We start from the raw sequence: 21,419 nt of genomic DNA, 5'->3' as shown, positions 1-21,419 counted from the left end.
CATCCTTCAGTTCTTGGAATATACAGTCAAAGCATACACTGATTCTTATAGATTACCTCCTGGGCATGGAGGAGTTTTCTTGTTTGCACATCCAGTTTTTTAAAGATCTTGATGAGCCCAGTCTACATAAAGGTCCAGCACTGTGTGAAACCACCAGAATTGTCTGTTAATTGATGGCTTGTATCTTATTTCACGCTGTTAGAACATTTTTCTATATCAGTTTTAGTTTTCTGTAGTATCCTTTGCTGATCTTTTCTCTCAATAAATTGTGGTAGATTGTTGGTCCCTCCTGTACTCCTAGATATTTAAGTACACTTTCAAGTTCAATTTCCTTTATGCTGCAATCTTTAGTCAGAGAGATGATTTCAGTTTTACTCAATTTTCCTTTAAGAAAGGTCGCCTTAGCACACTTCTCTGGATCAAAAGTCATCCTGATGTCAGCTGAGAGGCTTTTTACTGCTCAGAGCTGTTCTGCTGTGTGATGATCACTGAAACTGTAAAGCTTCAAATCATCTACAAATAGTGGATGTGCTGTTGTTACCTGAGAATCATTATTATCTTCAGGATTAAAACAGGCCATGGCCCAGGGAATTAATAAGGATACTCAGTTGATCTAGTGCTTTGTTCTGAACTTAGTGCTGGATTCCTTCTGCATTTAAAGCACTTACAAAGGAGCCAGATGAAACCACAATCTTTCCTTGATTATGCACTAGCAGGGGATGGGGAGAAAGATTAGTGAATATTTTTCCCGTTTATAATCTTTTTAGATGTTTCATTTTGTTTTTTGGTTTAGTACCTGTCAGGTTTTGTTGTATTTGTCTCCTTTAGGAATAGAAATGAATATCGCACTTGGGGCTTCTTTTATAATGCCGTGCTACTAATTCTCGATGCGGCAAATGAGAGGAAGCCCATTCGGTTCCTGTGGGCTTCCTCTCATTTGCCACGTGGGAATCGCTAGTGTGACTTTGTAAAAGAAACCCTTGACTGGTGTTAGCTGACTCTTCAAACCCAGAAATTCAATGCGGGTGCCCTTATACGATCCGGAATTGAATTTCCAGGTTTAGCGCTGGTGGCAGTCAGCAAAACGCTGATCACTGCTGGCTGACTGTCGGGTCCTAGAGCTCCTTCCAAACTCTTTAATCATGGACATTAAATCCAGCCACATCTGGAACATAGAAACAGAGAAAAATGAAGGCAGATAAAGATCATATGGCATTTGCAGTCTGCCCATCCATGCCATCTACTATCCCTCCTTCTCCCTTAAATATCATATGCTCTATGCAGTCTGCCCATCCATGCCATCTACTATCCTTTCTTCTCCCAAATATATTTATTTTATTGGGATTTATTAACCACCTTTATGAAGAGATTCACCCAAGGTGGTGTACAGTTTAACATCAAACTTACAATTTTGTTAACGGCATAACAATAGTAAAATGACCAATTATAAACATAAATACAATGAAAGAGGAAAACTTGAAAACAGCAAATTGAAACTAGTAATAGACTACTATGAAAACAGGATCAAAAATATATACATTTTGACAGGACTGAAATTCAAATAACAGAGATATAATATGATGCTCTATGCAGTCTGCCCATCCATACTATCTACTATCCTTTCCTCTCCCTTAGAGATCCTATGTACTTGCTTGAATTTAGATACAGTCTTCATCTCCACCACCATCACCGAGTGGGCTTTCCACAAATTCATCACCCTTTCCATAAAGAAGTATTTCCTCATGTTACTCTTGAGTCTGTTCCCTTTTACATTCATCCTATGCCCTTCATTCCAGAGCTTCCTTTCAATTGAAAGAAACTCGCCTCCTTCCATTCAGGTGTTTAAACATCTCTATCATAGCTCCCCTGTGCCACCTTTCTTACAAAGTAAACATATTGAGATACTGCCCTTGCACAGTAACTGTGTCTCCACTCTTGGGTCCTCTGCATCATTCTCAACTTTGGCCAACGTGGAGAGGAGAAGACCTAACATGAGAATCAAAACCAGGGTGCCTCACCATGGTATTTCACAGCACTGACACAGTGAGCCATCAGGCCAGGTCACCTTTAATGGGTTGACTGATCTGGGATGCCAGGATCCAGATCCCATCTTGGTTTCCTAAGCCTTTCATCCTCTGAAACAGATAAATTCAGTAGCTGTGGTAACTGGGTAATGGTGTTAATGTAAGATGCCTGTAAAGTTCTATGGATAAAACCACTGTAGATGCACAGAAATAGCCAATATACACACACACAAAAAAGAATGAATGATGCACATTAACAAAGAGAGGTCCAATCGTATAAATACAAAGAGCATCAGCTTTTTTTTTTATGTAGAATAAAACTTCACCAAATCAATTCCTTGTAATAAAATTCCAACCTCCATAATTGTATTACATTAGATAGGAAAGTACAGTGTCGGCTCCAATAACAGACAGTGGACCTGAATCACTAATCTGAAATGCCAAGGTCATTAGTTCTCTCATTAGATGGTTAAGATTACCATTCTGGAAACGAATGCACAAACACATTAACATGAGAAGCAATGATGAATTTTAAAGTGTACTTTCCAATATTATGACTGGACTGAATGTAAAGCAGATAGAACTTTATTGTCCTGAGGTGCTCAGCAATGTCACTGGGACTTTTTGCAGCAATAGTATCTAAGAAATGGTTTAAGGTTCTGACTTTGCTATTGCCTCAGAGTTAAATGCAGTGGCTGCCATGTTAGTCTGCTTTGGTCTGGAGAAATACATTTTGTCAGTAGCTTTCGAGAAATTTGCTCCCTTCATCAAGTCAGTGAAAAATGAGCTAGACAGGAAATTGCTTGAATAAACAAGTAAATTATAGGCTGGCAGTGGTGCATTTTTACCTACATTCAGAACTGTCTTGGTCTCATGCCAGGTATTTTGGCAGAACTGAGCACAAGTAGTGGTTCCTTCTGTTGCTGGTCATTTTCAATAAGGAGCAGGGGCAGCCCAAGAATATCAGATGCCCTGAACGTGTATACCTTGGAGGAAAGGAGATACAGGCGTTCATATATTTGAAAGGTATTAATCTGCAAACGAACCTTTTCCGGAGACGGGAAGGCGGTAGAACTAGAGGACATGAATTGAGGTTGAAGGGGGGCAGACTCAGGAGTAATGTCAGGAAGTATTTTTTTCACGGAGAGGTTGGTGGATACGTGGAATGCCCTCCCGCGGGAGGTGGTGGAGATGAAAACGGTAATAAACATGTGTGGGATAAACACAAAGGAATCCTGTTTAGAAGGAATGGATCTATGGAATCTTAGCGGACATTGGGTGGCGACGCTGGTATTTGGAGAATAAAACCGGTGCAGGGCAGACTTCTACGGTGTGTGCCCCAAAAAAGGCAGGGACAAATCAAACTCGGATATACATATAAAGTATTGCATACCATGTAAAATGAGTTTATCTTGTTGGGCAGACTGAATGGACCGTTCAGGTCTTTATCTGCTGTCATTTACTATGTTACTATGCCCTAGGTGAGCCTTCAGCTGTGCCCCTTCCCCCTGCCATAGTTGAGCACCCCCCCCCCCCCCCCCCCCCCCCGTTAGCCAGTTTCTCATTTCCCCTTCCCTGCTCCTACTCTACATCCAGCATCTCCCCAGCTTCTCTTCTTGCTGTCAGGCCTGCCATTGCCACCCCCTACCTCCTTCTGGACCAGCTAGAAGATTAAAGAAGTCGATTAAAGAAGTCTCAGTGTTGCACAGACCTGTGCTGAAGCGCTGCTTTCTCCTGCCTCTTCTGACAGGAAGTAGGTCTGCTTTGAAGGGGGGGCGGGACAAAGCAGTGCTACAGCATGGGTGTGTAATTTCAGGGTCCACGCAGTGCTGATGTTTTTATATCGTCTGGCAAACAGTAGGGGGTGATAGCAAGAAATGAAGTGGGGAAAGGCTGTCAGCCCAAATTGTTCCACCCTAGGCAGATGCTTAGATTGCCTATTGTCTGGGCCGGGCAAGCTAAGGAACCTTTATAGCTGTACAGTTCTAAAGTTTAAAAAATGGGGTGAGGGTTGGTCAGGTAATAAATCTTACAGCAAAATTCACAGCCACAGAAGGACCATAATAATATTTATAGCATTAGTTTAGTTTATTGGCATTTGCTAACTCAGCAGATGAAAGCGGTTTACATAAAATTAAACCAGAAGGAACGGAAAAGAACTACAGTATTCGGATAGAAATAGCATTCATACAAAATGAATCTGAAATAGAAACATGATGACAGCATAGGGAAAGAAACGAGGAGGGGGGGGGGGGGGGGGGGGACAAGGTACTCCTGAAAAGAGGAAGATCCAAAAGACTCCCATTAAGTTGGACTAAAAGCTAATGTAAAATTACCAGGCATATGCAGTGCTTTACAATGACAGTAAGCACCTGCCCCGAGAAACTCTCAGTCTACTCATATTTAGGTACTCTCTGTGGTTCAAAACTACCTCAAATTGCAAAAAAGTTTGAGTTTTGGAAGAAAGCTCTTTAATCACTTCCAGATGGCTGAAATCTACTATTTACACGCATGAATATCAAAATCGCTACTTAGACATGTAAGATGCGCAAATCCCCTAGTGATGTTGTTTTTTCAAAAAAAATGTTCTTTTCTAAAATGGCCTTTGGCCGTAGTTCCAATTATACAGGCTTCTTTAGAGATGCTGAATGTATTTTTAGAAATGAAAATAAATACTGATATTGTCTTGTAGAGTCTGATTTTTCATATACCTCAGGCTAATATTTTCATGGATATTTTAAAAGTCATTTCCGCAGGTAAAAGGGTGTATTAGCTAATGGTCTTTTGTTAAATTGAAAGAGAACAAAAGAACAAAACTCCACACTTCACAGCAAAGCACAGGAAACAGTGGAGGTGACGAAAAGCACATAAACCAAGGGTGCTCAAAAAGCTTTAATGAGTATCTTCTAAACCACTCGACATGGGTTGTGTTTTGACTGAATGGCCTGCATCAAGAGTCTGAAAATGTCCTAATCAACATTTGATGTGGCATATAATGTCCTCATTGAAAAGATCCAGCAAAGCTCTTAAAGTTTGTACTGTGAATTTTAAATCAAAAGCCTGCAGCCTGGTAGAACAGCTTTAGACACAATGGGGGTCTTTTAAGCCATGGTAGTCTTTTTAGCTCATGGTAGAAATCAGCTGGCAGTAAACATCCGTCTCGGCATTTAACGCCAGCTGATTTCTACCGCGAGCTAAAAACGCTATCACATCCTAGTAAAAGACTCCCAATACACGCTCCTCCTTTTCGTCCCAGATTCAGGTCTAGGTAGACTGGCACTTTCGTGGAGACAGCCAGGTCCCCAGTGATGTACAATAAACTTAACAGAAAGCCATTGCTACGACCAAGAGGAATAAGTAATGATAATATTCATTTCAATTATAGTGCCATGGCCCTGACATATTTGCATTAACCTGTGATAATTCAATAGCAGAGAAAATTAGCCAGTTAGAAGAATAGTCTCTTGACAGGTTTCAAAACTATTTTGTACAGATCTACCCGGAAATACAGTTTTGATTCCCGGGCCATGCATTCACTCCTCCAGCTACAGAACCAGTGTGCACAGCCCTCAGCAGAAAAGGCCCTCAGCTTGGAGAAAAGGCGGCTGAGGGGAGATATGATAGAGGTTTATAAGATAATGAGTGGAATGGAACGGGTCGATGTGGAGCGTCTGTTTATGCTTTCCAAAAATACTAGGACAAGGGGGCATGCGATGAAGCTGCAGTGTGGTAAATTTAAAACAAATCAGAGGAAAATTTTCTTCACTCAACGCATAGTTAAACTCTGGAATTTGCTGCCGGAAAAGGTGGTTAAGGCGGTTAACTTAGCGGACTTCAAAAAAGGGTTGGACGGCTTCCTGGAGGAAAAAGCCATAGAATGTTATTGAATGGACGAGGGAATGAGACAGTATTTCTAGGATGGGCAGGACAAATTGTTTGTTCTTTTGGCCGCTGACGGTGACAGGGTGCTGGGCTCGATGGACTCTTAGTCTGTCCCAGCATGGCGATGCTTATGAAAGGAACATAGTAATATGATGGTAGGTAAAGTAAATGGCAATGTTCTGTAACATGTGCATAGAATTGTGGGAAACACCCATGCCCCGCCCATGTGAATGCCCCCTTGCAATTGTGAACTATGAGGCCCTTTTGGCCTAGTGGTTAGGTTGGTGGACTTTGGTCCTGGGGAACCGAGGAACTGAGTTCGATTCCCACGTCAGGCACAGGCAGCTCCTTGTGACTCTGGGCAAGTCACTTAACCCTCCATTGCCCCATGTAAGCTGCATTGAGCCTGCCATGAGTGGGAAAGCGCAGGGTACAAATGTAACAAAAATAAAATAGATACTATTGGAGATTCTACATGGAATGTTGCTACTATTGGACATTCTACATGAAATGTTGCTATTCCACTAGCAACATTCCATGTAGAAGGCTGCGCAGGCTTCTGTTTCTGTGAGTCTGACGTCCTGCACGTACGTGCAGGACGTCAGACTCACAGAAACAGAAGCCTGCGCGGCCACATTGGTGATCTGCAAGGGCCGACTTCTCTAGTGGAATAGCAACATTCCATGTAGAATCTCAAATAGTAGCAACAGTGGAGTAGGAGTGGCCTAGTGGTTAGGGTGGTGGACTTTGGTCCTGGGGAACTGAGGAACTGAGTTTGATTCCCACTTCAGGCACAGGCAGCTCCTTGTGACTCTGGGCAAGTCACTTAACCCTCCATTGCTTCACGTAAGCCGCATTGAGCCTGCCATGAGTGGGAAAGCGCGGGGTACAAATGTAACAAAAATAAAATAGATACTATTGGAGATTCTACATGGAATGTTGCTACTATTGGAGATTCTACCTGGAATGTTGCTACTGTTGGAGATTCTACATGGAATGTTGCTATTCCACTAGCAACATTCCATGTAGAAGGCTGCGCAGGCTTCTGTTTCTGTGAGTCTGACGTCCTGCACGTATGTGCAGGACGTCAGACTCACAGAAGCAGAAGCCTGCGCGGCCACATTGCTGATCTGCAAGGGCCAACCTCTACATGGAATGTTGCTAGTGGAATAGCAACATTCCATGGAGGAGTGGCCTAGTGGTTAGGTTGGTGGACTTTGGTCCTGGGGAACCGAGGAACTGAGTTCGATTCCCACGTCAGGCACAGGCAGCTCCTTGTGACTCTGGGCAAGTCACTTAACCCTCCATTGCCCCATGTAAGCCGCACTGAGCCTGCCATGAGTGGGAAAGTGCGGGGTACAAATGTAACAAAAACAAACGGTTGGTGTGTGGTAATGGTCTTGCCACGGGCCAATCTAGAACTACCGCAGGAGGCCAGCAGTAGTTCCCAACCTCAGCATGTGCCGTTTCTGGCACTACAGGATTAAAAAAAAAATTTTTGTAGCACCGGAACTTAAACAGCAGTAATCAGGTAGCGTGGGAGCCCCTACCGCCATCTCAATGGGTGGTGGTAAGGGCTCCCCACTGAAATGACCATGCGGTAAGTGGTTCACTTACTGCACTGCCATTTCTTGTCGACCAAACTGGCCCCCTTTTAAAAGGACCCCTGTGTAAGTTGTGCACTAATATTACCAGGTTTTCGTTGGTATAAATGGCTACACCTAAACGTAGTCGTGGGTCTCTTGCTTAGAACTATTCTACAAACTGCGCCTAACTTTCAGCACTGTTTATAAGTACATAAGTAATGCCAAACTGGGAAAAGACCAAGGATCCATCGAGCCCAGCATCCTATCCACGACAGCAGCCAATCCAGGCCAAGGGCGCCTGGCGAGCTTCCCAAACGTACAAACATTCTATACATGTTATTCCCGGAATTGTGGATTTTCCCAAGTCCATTTAGTAGCGGTTTATGGACTTGTCCTTTAGGAAACCATCTAAGCCCTTTTAAAACTCTGCTAAGCTAACCGCCTTTACCACGTTCTCCGGAAACGAATTCCAGAGTTTAATTACGCATTGGGTGAAGAAAGATTTTCTTCGATTTGTTTTAAATTTACTACACTGTAGTTTCATCGCATGCCCCCTAGACCTAGTATTTTTGGAAAGCGTGAACAGACGCTTCACATCCACCTGTTCCATTCCACTCATTATCTTATAGACCTTTATCATATCTCCCCTCAGCCGCTTTTTCGGTGCAGTTTATAGAATTTAGCCCTTAGTGTGCAAATGGTGTGTACGTTTAGGCGCAAAGGTTATAGAATGACGGGCAAATGCCCTTTTTTCCCCTCTATTGTTTATTTTTATTAGTTTTTTTTCTCTTTCCTATACATATATTGTAGTTCATTTCCTACTGTTCTCTCCATGTTTTGCAATATTGTAAACCGCTATGATAGTATGTACTCTTTGGCGATATATCAAGAAATAAAGAACCGTGTACCTTGAGCCTTGAACCTAAGTTGTTTTTGAATAATGGGATTATTTCTCTTGTCTGTTATATAGTTCCTGTGTGTTAGCAGAATAGAAGAGGAGTCTAATGGTTAGTGCAGTGGGCTAATAACCTGGGGAACTGGGTTTGATTCTCACTGTAACTCTTTGTGACCCTGGGTAAGACTCAAAAAGCAATCTGAAATTACAGTAGCATTATAGTCAACATATAGCTGGATGGGAGAAAAAGACCTCAATTAAGTTATGCATGTTGTTACAGAATACGTTTGGATTTTGGCGTAAAACAGTAGGTGCACTATGTAGAATCTGGGGGCATGCGCTAACCGTGCATATTCAGCTGAGATAAATGGCTATTTCCTGCTGATTATTAGTGGCTAGCAGCTAAACACTATTTAACCAGCCAGGAGCCCACTAGGAATGGAGAAAGTACCTGCATATAATAAGGGAAAGGGAAATGGGACTTGATATACCGCCTTTCTGAGGTTTTTGCAACTACATTCAAAGCGGTTTACATATATTCAGGTACTTATTTTGTACCAGGGGCAATGGAGGGTTAACCACTAGGCTACTCCTCCACTAGCAACATTCCATGTAGAAGCCTGCCCTTGCAGATCAGCAATGCGGCCGCACAGGCTTCTGTTTCTGTGAGTCTGACGTCCTGCTAATCTGCAGGACGTCAGACTCACAGAAACAGAAGCCTGCGCAGCCGCGTTGCTGATCTGCAAGGGCAGGCTTCTACATGGAATGTTGCTAGTGGAATAGCAACATTCCATGTAGAATCTCAAATAGGGAAAGGGAAATGGGACTTGATACACTTCCTTTCTGAGGTTTTTGCAACTACATTCAAAGCGGTTTACATATATTCAGGTACTTATTTTGTACCAGAGGCAATGGAGGGTCAAGTGACTTGCCCAGAGTCACAAGGAGCTGCAGTGGGAATTGAACTCAGTTCCCCAGGATCAAAGTCCACTGCACTAACCACTAGGCTACTCCTCCACTCTGTAAAGCCACTTTGATTGTACTTCATGATCCTTTACCCTTACCTTCTTATGACCCATTCTTCTGCATGAACCATCATGAGGAAGTTGCAAGAAGTTGGTTGCACAAGATGGAAACCCAGAAGCAGCAGCAGGTACCAGTTTGTCAATATTTTAACCCTGCCAAACAGAGGTACAGCACCTGAATTTCCAACTCTTGCCAGTTCACTTATTTTCTGTCTGTGCTGTCAGGTGTTCAACATTAAAGTGTGTGCTTTTCTGGAAAATATCTTCTGTCATCCACCGCCAGCACTTCCCCACCCTGTCTTCTTCAGGTCATGCTCCTGGTTTTTAAGTACCAGTGACATTTCTGCAGTATAACAGTAAGGGCACTTAGGCAATGGTTTATGTTAATCAGGGCTTTTTGAGGGGGTACTTGGGGGTACTCAGTACCATCACCTTTTCCATTGTCTGCTAAAATTGACCCATGGTCCTCAAGTTTTAATGAAAGATCTCGGGCTCTACACACCAATTCTGCCTTGTCATAGATTCTGTGACTGGTTGCAGGGGTCCTGACTATTGTGGGGTGGGTCCCTCAGTGATCACCCCACCCCTGAAGGGGTGGCCTGGCATTTGAGTACCGGCACCTTTTTCACTAGAAAAATAAGCACTGGTGTTAATGCAGGTGACAGTTTCTCACTTTACTCAGAAACTGCTTAGTGGTTTCCAAATAAGATAAATTGGCAACAATGGTAGTTAAACCAAAAATACATTTGTATTCCCAGGGGAGATGAAGCAGCTCTTAGTTTGCAATAAATAGCCGCTGATCCGTATTGAAGTTGAAAGTGGCTCCCATTGATCTTCTTCAGCCACTGGCAGTCAGACGTTAGTGGTTTCTCCTGCATGAAGTATGTGTCCGTACATCACCTCTGCTTCAGCCTGATCTTTGTGAAGTATTTATGCTTCTGTCCATCGCGATCAGTGTGTAACAGCCGCCCTCTATCATATAGCCAGCGGCTAAAGGGAAAGTGAGTTTCTAGCTGCATGACTGAAGAAGCATCTCAATCATGGGTAACCCAAATGCATATTACTACCTTTAGAATCTGAGCGTTAGGGAGTCATTTTAAAAGCCAACTAAAGGTTTCTGTGCAGAAGTGGCTTCTTTTAAAATTGCCTGGCCTATAAGGGGATAGTTCTGTAAGTGGGCACCAGTAGGATGAGAGAGGCTTTTATAATGGCCTCCTGGGCACCCAGCCATAAACCCCCGGATTCTATAAATGGTGATTAAAGTTGCGCCGATTTGCACATGCAACTTAATTGGTTAAGCCAATCAGAACCGATAATTGGCTGCTAGCTCTCAATTATTGGTGTCAATTGGCCTTAATTAGGATTTACGTGCTGATCGTATTCTGTAACGATCCACTTGTACATTTTTGGGGGTGTGGCTAGGGATGTTCCAGGGGCATTCTTTTTTATTATTATTATTATTATTTTTATTAGTTTTAAGTGTAACTCTGGTGCTCAAAATCATCTATGGTGAAGCCCCTGCTTATATGGACACCCTAATTAACCTGCCACCTAGGAACTCTCACAAATCAGCTCGTTCGTACTTAAATCTCCATTACCCAGTTTTCTGTGGCCTCAAGTATAAGACCACCTATGCATCCACCTTCTCCTATCTTAGCACTCAATTGTGGAATGGGCTGCCTCAGCTGGTCAAACTTACTACTGATCACCCGACCTTCAAGAAGCTCCTCAAGACCTTCCTTTTTGGTAGAGCATATGCTTCAAACCTGCCTGGCATCTCTTCCTTCTGAATTCCAACTGTCGTAGCGACATACTGATCACTGCTACTCTTTCCCCTTTTCTCACCTTGCTCTTTCCCTTTCTCTCTTACGATATTGATTGTTTGTTTACAGAATTGTTGTATGTTTTTGTAGACTGTTGTACACCACTTTGAGCCTGCCCATGGGTGGGAATATTGTGGGATATAAATGCTATAAATAAATAAATATATTTGCAAATACAGAATTCAGCCGAACCGTGCCTAATTTAGGTGCTAGCATTTACGCCTGCTTGTAGTGGGCATAATTGCCGATGCCTAAAGTTAAGCGTGGTTCATAGGAGCTGACTTTGTGGGTGTTGTGGGTGCTTGAGCACCCCCAATATTGAGAAAATTCCTTTTATATGTCCAGGGAAGGGTTATTTCCATTGGGATTAGCACCCCCAATAATTTTGAAAAGTTGGCTGCTATGGCATGGTTTATGCCTTAAGCTTTATTCTATAGGGTTCCCATACCCTTTATAGAATAGTTCTCAGCATGTAAACTTTTCGGCGATGATTTTTAGGCAACACGTCACATTTGGCCCAAAGTGGACACATAAATGTGGCAGGGATGTGTGTACCTTATAGTATTCTGTAAGTCAATGTTTCCCAAGTTGGTCCTGGAGTACCCCCTTGTCAATCAGGTTTTCAGGATATCAAAAATGACACCCCGGATCCTACCTGAGTCACAAAAACAAAAGGGGTGTCCGTCAATAATCGTAGCTGAGGGTGTAGGAGAGGTAGGGGTGGTAAAGAAAATAGATTCACATTCAGAGCAGATGAGAAAAAGGCCATTGTTCCTCAGCCACAGGGAGGCAACGTCTAAACAAGAGCTGAGTGTGGAAAGGTGGGGAAGAAGTGTTGTCAGGAACCCTATATAAAATCTGTATATCATCGGCATAGTATGGTACATCCCTTTCCTAATAATTCCTAGCATCCTGTTTGCTTTTCTGGCTGCCACCACACTCTGGGCAGTAGATTTCAGCGTAGTGTCTACAATTACACCTAGATCTTGGGTGCTTACTCTTAAGGTGGACCCTAGCATCAGGTAACTATGATTCGGATTATTATTCTTAATTTGTATCACTTTGCAATCGTCCACATTAAATTTCATCTGCCATTTGGATGCCCAGTCTTCCAATTCCCTAAGGTCTTCCTGAAATGTTTCACAGTCCACATATGTTTTGACAACTTTGAGTAGTTTTGTGTCGTCTGCAAATTTGATCACCTCACTTGTCATTCCGATTTCCAGATCATTTATAAATATGTCAAATAGCACCTGTCCCAGTACAGATCCCTATGGCACTTCCCTATTCACCCATCTCCACTGAGAAAAATGGCCATTTAACCCTACCCTTTGTTTTCTGTCCAATAACCAATTCTTAATCCACAAAAGGATATTGCCTCCTGTCCTATGACTATTTAATTTTCACAGAAGTCTCTCATGAGGAACTCTGTCAAAAGCTTTCTGAAAATCTAGATACACTACATCAACCAGCTCACTAGTATCCACATTTTTATTCACCCCTTCAAAGAAATGAAGCAAATTGGTGAGGCAAAACTTCCCTTGGCTAAACCCATGCTGACTCTGTCCCATTAAAACGTGTTTGTCTACGTGTTTCGTAATTTTATTCTTTAGATTAGTTTCCACTATTTTACTTATGTGCACACCTGCCACAAAGTTACCTCCTTTGTTCAATAGCCATACTTTAAAGGAGGTAAATGTTTGTATAATAGCACACTTTATTAACAGCTGCTGCAGGGAATAAGCCAAGGAGTTAAGTTGTCCTGTCAGCTGAGGAGACAGAGGCAGCAGAAGTGGACATAATTAAATGGGGGGGGGGGGGGGGGAGAGAAGTAATTAGGGGTGGAGAGGAATTGGCTGTGAGGGTAGGGACGGGGAATGAGTATAGAGAGAAAAGGGAAGGAGCTACAGCAAATGGATCTGTGAAGCCTGACTGGTAAAGTGAGGTCTCTGCCCAGGTCCTAATTAAATGTGACTTTTCATTAGAAATCCAGAAACTATCTCCCTGCCACTGTTAAGTGTTCGTATAGAACAGCTATAGAGCTCTGCTTGAATTCAGGTCTTACAGGAGCAATTCTTTTGTCGTCCCAGAACCCCAGAAGGGATTATAAAGAACCATTCATTTCTAGCAGTCTCCATTCTGCTTTCCTTTTCTTTTCTGGCCTATTCTTTATCCTTTTTTTGGACAGGGGGGTTGGGCACTGCAGTATAAAAAAAAAAAGTCTGTGGGTTAGCAATATACCGGCCAATATTCAGCGATATTTAACTAGCCAAGGACAGCTTCTGGCCGGTTAAATAGCATTTAGGGGTCCTTTTACTAAGGTGCTCTGAAAAATGACCTTTGCTGGTGTAGGTGCATATTTTGGAGGCATGCGGGTCCATTTTTCAACATGCCTGCAAAAAAGGCCTTTTGGGGTTTTTTGGCCGAAAATGAACGTGTGGCAAAATAAAAATTGGTGTGCGTCCATTTTGGGCCTGAGACCTTACCGCCACCCATTGACTTAGCGGTAAGGTCTCACGTGTTGACCGGGCAGTAATTGTCAGCACACGTACACTTCCGATTACTGCCCGGTTAGCGTCACGCGGTAGAAAATAAAAAATATTTTCCAATGCGCGTATCGGACACCCGTAAAAAATGGAATTACCACCTGGGGCATGCGGTAACCAGGCGGTAGTTCCAAATTGACGCACATTGGATGCACATAGGTGCTTACTCGCCTTAGTAAAAGAGTCCCTCAGTTGGCTATCTGCGAATATTTAGCAGGGGCTAGTAGCTATCTCCCACTGAATATTCACAGTCAGCGCATGGTAGCTACCCAGCTATATTGTGAATATTCAGCACTTCTTTTTTTTTTTTTACTTTTAGTCCAGTTTAAAAACATATTTTTATGAATTGGCCTATGGGTCAATAAACCTGACAGTTGAATCTGCTAAGTTTGAAAGTCTAGAAAGCACTCTGCACTTCTATCTAAGCTTCGCTTAATCCCTCCTCCTTGGCTTTCACAGTGTCTGCTTTTCTCTGCTCCATTCTGCCACAAACTCGCTAAAGCGGATTGAAGCAGAGTGGACGCTGGGAAAGCGAGTTTGTGGCAGGATGGAGCAGAGAAAAGCAGACACTGGGAAAGCCAAGGAGGATGGATTAAGCGAAGCTTAGATAGAAGCAGGCCCCGCTACCATGACCCTGAAGCGGCAAGACTGGCCATCGTCGGCTTGGGGCGAGGGAGAGAAGGAACGAACTTTAGTTGAAGAACTTCCTAGTGCTGGTAGCTAGCGGTTTGAAAGATAAGTGCTCTTTCAATACCATATTTTTTCATTATAATGTAGACCAGTTCAGTATAATTGCTAATTTATGAGTGATATTGAATACGACGTATCACTCCTTTGTTCAGTATAATTGCAAACGTGTGAGTGACATTGAATACAACGTATCACTCCTGGAAGGTTTTTTGGCCAATGATGAATAGAGAATCTATTAAGACCCGTTTAAGCTCTATTAGATGGCTATAATCTAGGAGCTCTGTGAGGCCTTTTTCCTTCCTATATTTTTCATAGAACGGTACTACATTTAGAGATTTATATCATTTTCATTAGGTGGAAATTAGTGCAATTTAATATTATCCAACAATTGTGTATTTCCACACCCTAGGCATTATTCATATATTCTGTAGATTATAAATAAACCCAAGGCTGCAAGACTTTACAGTCCTTTAGCAGACACTTGGAGAAGGGACTGATGTGTGGATAGATGAAATTGGTAGATAGCACCAAACAGCATGGGGGGGGGGGGGGGGGCGGGGGAGGTTGTATTTAAAATGTGTACTTCCATGAAACGACGCAAGAATATGTAGAAAAACGTGGTGATGTTTGAGCAGAAAGATGTTGTCTACCTGAGTAACACAGACTGGGAGAGAGAGAAAAGTATTGATTTTTTTCACTCTTGTCTAGGTTAAAAAGTGTGCTTCTCATCACGTTGTTTACTCATTGGAAAAGCAAAAAATAATTAGGAACATGCAGACCCATGCAAAAAATACGAGGTGATGTGACTCATCTTATACTGCTCTTGTAGGTTAAATTTGAACGTATTTGTAACCTAAATAGGGTGCTCAACTCTGGCCTAATATCAATTACTGATTAATACTCAACAGTGATCCAGAAAATTAAAAGTGGATCAAATTAAAATGACCAGTGGACTGTAATGAACTGTGGAGTCCCTGTGACCCGCAGTTCATTTTGCCTCTGAATCAAGTAGGAGCTGGGTATGGCTTACGTATTTTAATGTATAGGAGTGGAAGGAGGATTGCTGAAATTTTTGCAATGTGCACCCTTCAGCTGGTTGTTTTGTTGTTGTTGTTGTTGTTGTTGTTGGGAGGTTTGGGTTTTTTTTTGCTATTTTTATTTTATTTTTCAGGAGTCAGTCTACCTAAAGTGTTTTCCAGGAATTGAGACTGTGCTGGAAGATTCCAGAACTATACACCTCATCAAGGGGCCCTTTTACTAAGCTGAGGTAAAAAGTGGCAGGGGCCACTTTTGCCGCACGCTAATTAGATTGTAAGCTCTGTTGAGCAGGGACTGCCTTTTCATGTTCAAGTGTTCAAGTGTACAGCGCTGCGTACATCTAGTAGCGCTATAGAAATTATAAGTAGTAGTAGTCTTTGAGATTCCAGAATGTTGCTGCTCTTCAGGATTCCGGAATCTTGCTACTCTTTGTCCTTATCCCTTATTTGTCCTGTTTGTCCTAATTAGATTGTAAGCTCTTTGGAGCAGGGACTGTCTCTTCATGTTCAAGTGTACAGCGCTGCATATGTCTAGTAGCGCTTTAGAAATGATAAGTAGTAGTAGTAGTTTTTACTGCAGTGGGTAAAAAGGCATAGCCATGTAGTAAGATTGCTCTTACCACATGGCCATGCAGAGGGGAAGCACGTACCACCACCCATTGAGGTGGCAGTAGGGGTTTCTGCACGGCGCTGCCTGATTACTGCTGGGTTAACACCCTGTGGAAATATTTTTCAAGTATTTCCACTGGCGCCAGAAATTCCAACCACTGGGGGTGAAAGTAACACCCGCGCCCTCGTTGGGCCAGCAGTAGTTCCGGATTGCCAAGCAGTTAGCTCACGTTGGGCTTTCCGCCACTTAGTAAAGAGCCCCCAAGGGCTCAAAATGAGCTTTTGTGTTGAGCTCATCTGATAGCAGAGAAGCGGGTAGTAGCAGTGATAGGGAGGCAGAATTCTCAGTTATAATCAAAGTCATTGCACAACGGTGACACCTGGTGGCTAGATTTAGCGCCCAGGAAGGAGCTCTGGTGCATAGCCTTGGCTGAGGAATGCTAAAGTTAGGCTAAAACAAGTTGAGAGAGGATATAAAACAAGGGGGAAATCCCCAGGTCGTTGTGAATTGAGGTTCATATTAAGAGATCCAAGCCATAGTTCGCAGAAGGAGCAGAAGGAAGTGGCAGCATGTTTTTCATTTGTAATATGCTTCATTGTAACAACCCTTTTTAGATGAGTCCCACACATCAGGATTAACTCCATAACTCTGCAGCTGTGGGTTCTAAAATCAGCCTCTAAGCATCAGCATCATGCCTTTTTGACGCCCTCTTCCACCAGGGTCTCTAGATTTCAACTCCATCTCATCCCTGGCCTATTCAGACAGCAGAAGCTCTAAACTGGGAATAATATCCAGCTGGGTCCACTTGGCAATATACAGCACTGCCACTGGACAAGCCCAGCTCAGCAGACCCTTCAATCATGCTTCCTACATTTCACACACTTGGCGTACCCAATAGTTTGAGTCACACATCAGATAAGTGCCTTTGTATCTCTAACAGAGAATTAGATAAGAGGATAGTCTGTATAAAATCCTTTTATAAAAAAATTAAAACAATATAAAAAGAGGCATGTATGGAGAGGTTTTTTTGACTTATGATGACGCTCGCCAGCAGTTTACATCTGAAAAAAAACTAATGTTCAAAGGTGAACGCTGAGCAGCGAGGCATCCACATTAAAAGAGTTATATATGTTTGCCGAGCATCTGAAGTCTTTTTCCTCCCATTTAACTAATTGTTTTGAGAGAGAATTACTTGCAATCTATAGACAGTAGGATTTTTATTCTTCAGCAAGTACCAGGTGGTTGTTGAATTCCTACATTTCAGCAATTTAAGCAAAGAGCAGCAGCAAAAGTTTAGCAGACCCACACTGTGGTGACTAGGAATTCAACAGCTTTTTTGTACCTCTTTGTCTCTATAAGGGACCCTTTTACTAAGCTGTTTTTGCCACACACCGAGGCCCTTTTTACCACAGCAGATAAAAAGCCTGAAAAAAGAAATGACCACGTTAAGTTTGCACCTATATTCGGCCATCTCAGGGGAGCATTTACCACTACCCGTTGAGGTGGCGGTAAGGGCTGCCGTGCTAACCTGGCGGTAACCGGGCAGCATGTGGTGCTGCCTGATTACAGTCGGGTAACCCCCTGCGGTAATATTTTTCTGGAATTTCTGGTAGCGCTGGAAATACCGCATGCTGAGGGTGGAACTACCGCCAGAGGCTGCGTTAGGCCTACGATAATTCCGATTTGCCACACGGCAAGCCCTTTACCGTGTGACAACTCTTTAGTAAAAGGCCCTTAAGTACATTATAGGAGGATCAGCAAAAAAGCTGCATAGAGAAGGCCAACAAATGTTCAAATATACAAACTCTTTGAACTATGAAGGTCTCTTCAATAGGTAGTTCTCAAGTTGGTAACTTTATGAAGGTACCATTTTCAGCCAAGCTGTACTGGTTTTCCTTTTATTAATGCAGTTTTTGGATGGCCTGTCTTTTCTTTTGCAGAATTTCTGTCTGTGATGAAGACAAATTCCGTCATAACGAGTTCATCGGGGAGACCAGAATTCCCCTGAAAAAACTCAAACCGAACCAAACGAAAAACTTCAGCATCTGCCTAGAAAAGCAGCTGCCGGTGAGTTGGGGAGGAAGGGAAACCCCATGTCAGCACCAACCATTGTATTGTATTCTGGTCTGTGATAAAGGAGAGCACTGGAGACTGGTCCCAGGGATAGAAGGAAGCAGGACAATCAAATCAGATCAAATCAGTTCTTGTATACCGGTAATATCCCATTTCCAGGGTTCAGTGCGGTTTACATTCTAGGTGAGACAGAAGCCGATAATGTTAGTGGCATTAAGCTATGAATTGAATATAGTGTGTTTTATGCAAAACCCTCTCCCCCTTTATTACCCTTCCAAATAAATATCATCTAATATATTTAGGTAAGTGTCATATCCTGACCTTAAAAGCCAAGTGGTTGATCATCCATGCTGGACCTTGGCTTTATTACAGCGAAGTGTATCATTGTATTCACTTATAAGTAGCCTTTCAGAGAACAGTCTGTAATCCCCAATGATTAATCAAAGACAGAATGTTTTTTTGTTTTTTTTACCTTACAGTTGATGATTAAGCAAATGTCTTGTAGAATTTTCATTTCTAGCCTACAGTAGTTTCTTATGGGGAAGCAGACAGGGCTGTACCATCATCATCGCACATTCAGTTCATTAGTGCTTCTTAAAAAATGTAGGAGCCCTTTTACTCAAACCAGTGGCATAGCTACATGGGACCAGGGGGCCTGGGCCCCCGTAGATTTGGCCCTGGACCCCCCTGCCGACGACCCTCTGGACCCCCCCCTCCCGCCGCCAACCCTCCCCCGCCGCCGCCTACCTTTTCTGGCGAGGGACCCCAATCCCCACCAGCCAAGGTCCTTTTCTTCCGGTGCAAGGCTTCATTCTATTTCTGTGAGTCTGACGTCCTGCACGTACAGCCGCGTTGCTGGCTGATCTGCAAGGCTTTGTTCTGTTTCTGTGAGTCTGAGGATGTCAGACTCACAGAAACAGAACAAAGCCTTGCGCTGGAAGAAGAGGACTTCGGCTGGCGGGGTTGTAGTCCCCCGCCAGCAAAGGTAGGCGATGGCGGCTGGGGGAGGGTTGGTGGTGTGAGGGGGGGTCGAGAGAGTCATCAGCGGGAGGGGTCAAGAGGGTCGTCGGCAGGGGGGGGTCAAAGTTGGTGGTGGAGTGGGAGGGGTCGGCAATGGCGGGGGGTGTCGGTGGTGCCGGGGGGTCTAAAATGTGGGCTCTGGACCCCCCTCCCGCTGAAGTCTGGCTACGCCCATGAGTCAAACGCAGCCTTAGTGAACCCCTTATTCGGGTCATTCCTGCTCGCTAAGGCCATTTTTACCGCTGGAGTAAAATGGCCGATTTTCAGATTTTTTTTCAAAAATGGCCATTAGGGTGTGTCCATCAGCACATGAGCCCCTACTGCCACCTATTTTGTAGGCAGTAAGGACTCACCTACTCGGTTTATGCGTGACAATGCCCATGTGCTAACTGATTAGCACAGAGCACACCCATTTACATGTTGGATGACTCAGCGCACCCCACAGGAAGCCATTTTGTTTGCTGCGGTAAGCACGCGTTTTGTAAAAGGGCCCCCTAGTGTCCCCTATATCACTTTAATACGTGTTTACCTATGAATTGACATGATTATGCCAATTAGTACACCTTAAAAGTTCTAATGAGCATTTAAAACATTTTTATTAAAACGAATGTGTGAAATGAACCACAAAAATATTCAAACATTTGGAAAAAAGCTGAGACTGAAAATGAACAGAAATTTTTGCTCTGTGCACACCTCTAAAGACTGGCCTCAAAAAATAGTCATGTCTGTCTTTTCCTCTTCTGCCCCATAATTTTTGAACCATTCCTCCAATGTTCTACACATTTGTCCAACAAACACTAGAGCTCTCAGTGACAAATTTCCATGTGCCCTTCATGCCCCTAACACTTAAAATCCCCGGGCCTGATATTCAGCCGGCGGGAGGCAGCCTGCATAAGTGCCACGGTTGATGGTGACCCGGGATATTCAATGCTGGGCTATTTCTGGTGACTGGCATAGAATATTTAGGGGGGGGGGGGGTTGGCCTGGTGCTAACTTAACTGGCTAAGCCAGTATTCCGCACTGACTGATTAAGTTAATAGTGGGCAATTATAGGACTACTATTTATGCAGTCTGATTTGTCTGGTAAATTTAGCCGGTCAACCCTGAATATTGATGGTTATCACGCTGATTAACTTTTTGGCGCTGACTGCAAATATTCATCAGAGATAACCAGCTATCTCCCGCTGAATATTAGCAGTTAGCCAGTTAAACACCTGTCAAAAGCCATTCCTAGCTGGTTAAATAGTTCTGAATATTGGGGGGGGGGGGGGCTGTATTCCTTTCTTTCATATAGCAAAGCAGTTCAGTTCAGTTAAAATCTTTGGGTTCTTTCCCACATGCTTAAGGCCATTTTTACCATGGACGTAAGAAAACAAATTTGTGTTTATTTTTTCAATGGCCACAGATTAATGTTGCCATTAGTGTTTGAAATCCAAGAAAAATAGAGGATGGCATAAAGGACCACCAGCCGTAGGGAAGGTACAAAAGCACTTCTTTATTCAAAAGCACCAGCGTTAAGGACCAGACACAGGCCGTGTTTCAGTGGACACCGCTACATGCTTCAGGGCTTACAAATAAGGCTCTAGGGTCCCTTTTACTAATTCACGTAGGTGCCTGTGCACATCCAGCGCGTGCCAAATTGGAACTACCCTCCAGCTACCATGTGCCCCGGGCGGTAATTCCATTTTTGACATGCACCCAAACACGTGGTAGAAAATGTTTTCTGTTTTCTACTGCGTGGTGCTTAGCCAGCGGTAAGCAGCAGTCCGCATGCTGGCTGCTTACCTCCCGGTTAACACATGACACCTTACCGCTAAGTCAATGGTTGGCAGTAAGGTCTCAGACCGAAAATGGATGCATGCTGGTTTTAGTTTTGCCGCACGTCCATTTTTGGCCACAAAAAAAAATGCCGTTTTTCCAGGCACGCTGAAAAATTGTAGCGGAAAATTTTTTTTTAAACAGTCGTGCTCTAACACTGTTAAGGAGAAAAGCCCTCAGAAACCGTCGGCACACGGCCATAGGTTTTAAGCGATGTTATGATTTTATTTTTATAACTATCGCTCAGGTTCTATCATGGGGCATAAAAACTCCTTCAGGTGTTTTAAGTATGATTTTGCTTTTTGTCTAGAAGATTGAGGTATCTCTTACTATTCAACACAGCTTATGATTACTGTTAGCATATTTTAAATGACCAGCATCAAAAAAATG

At 43.2% G+C, this 21,419-nt stretch overlaps 1 protein-coding gene across 1 annotated transcript in view; it reads left to right on the top strand.

Moving 5' to 3' along the window:
* Positions 1–21,419, top strand: part of DOC2B (double C2 domain beta) — a 345,932-nt gene that overhangs the window by 250,652 nt on the left and 73,861 nt on the right. Inside the window, exon 5 of the mRNA XM_030222362.1 lies at positions 18,059–18,185. Within this exon, the coding sequence (XP_030078222.1) occupies positions 18,059–18,185 (127 nt within the window). The remainder of the gene's footprint in view (positions 1–18,058; positions 18,186–21,419) is intronic.

Source organism: Microcaecilia unicolor, chromosome 13, assembly GCF_901765095.1.
Source record: "Microcaecilia unicolor chromosome 13, aMicUni1.1, whole genome shotgun sequence".
Taxonomy (NCBI): domain Eukaryota; kingdom Metazoa; phylum Chordata; class Amphibia; order Gymnophiona; family Siphonopidae; genus Microcaecilia; species Microcaecilia unicolor.
Note: the sequence above shows the minus strand (reverse complement) of the source record. Positions and strands in the feature narration are given on the sequence as shown.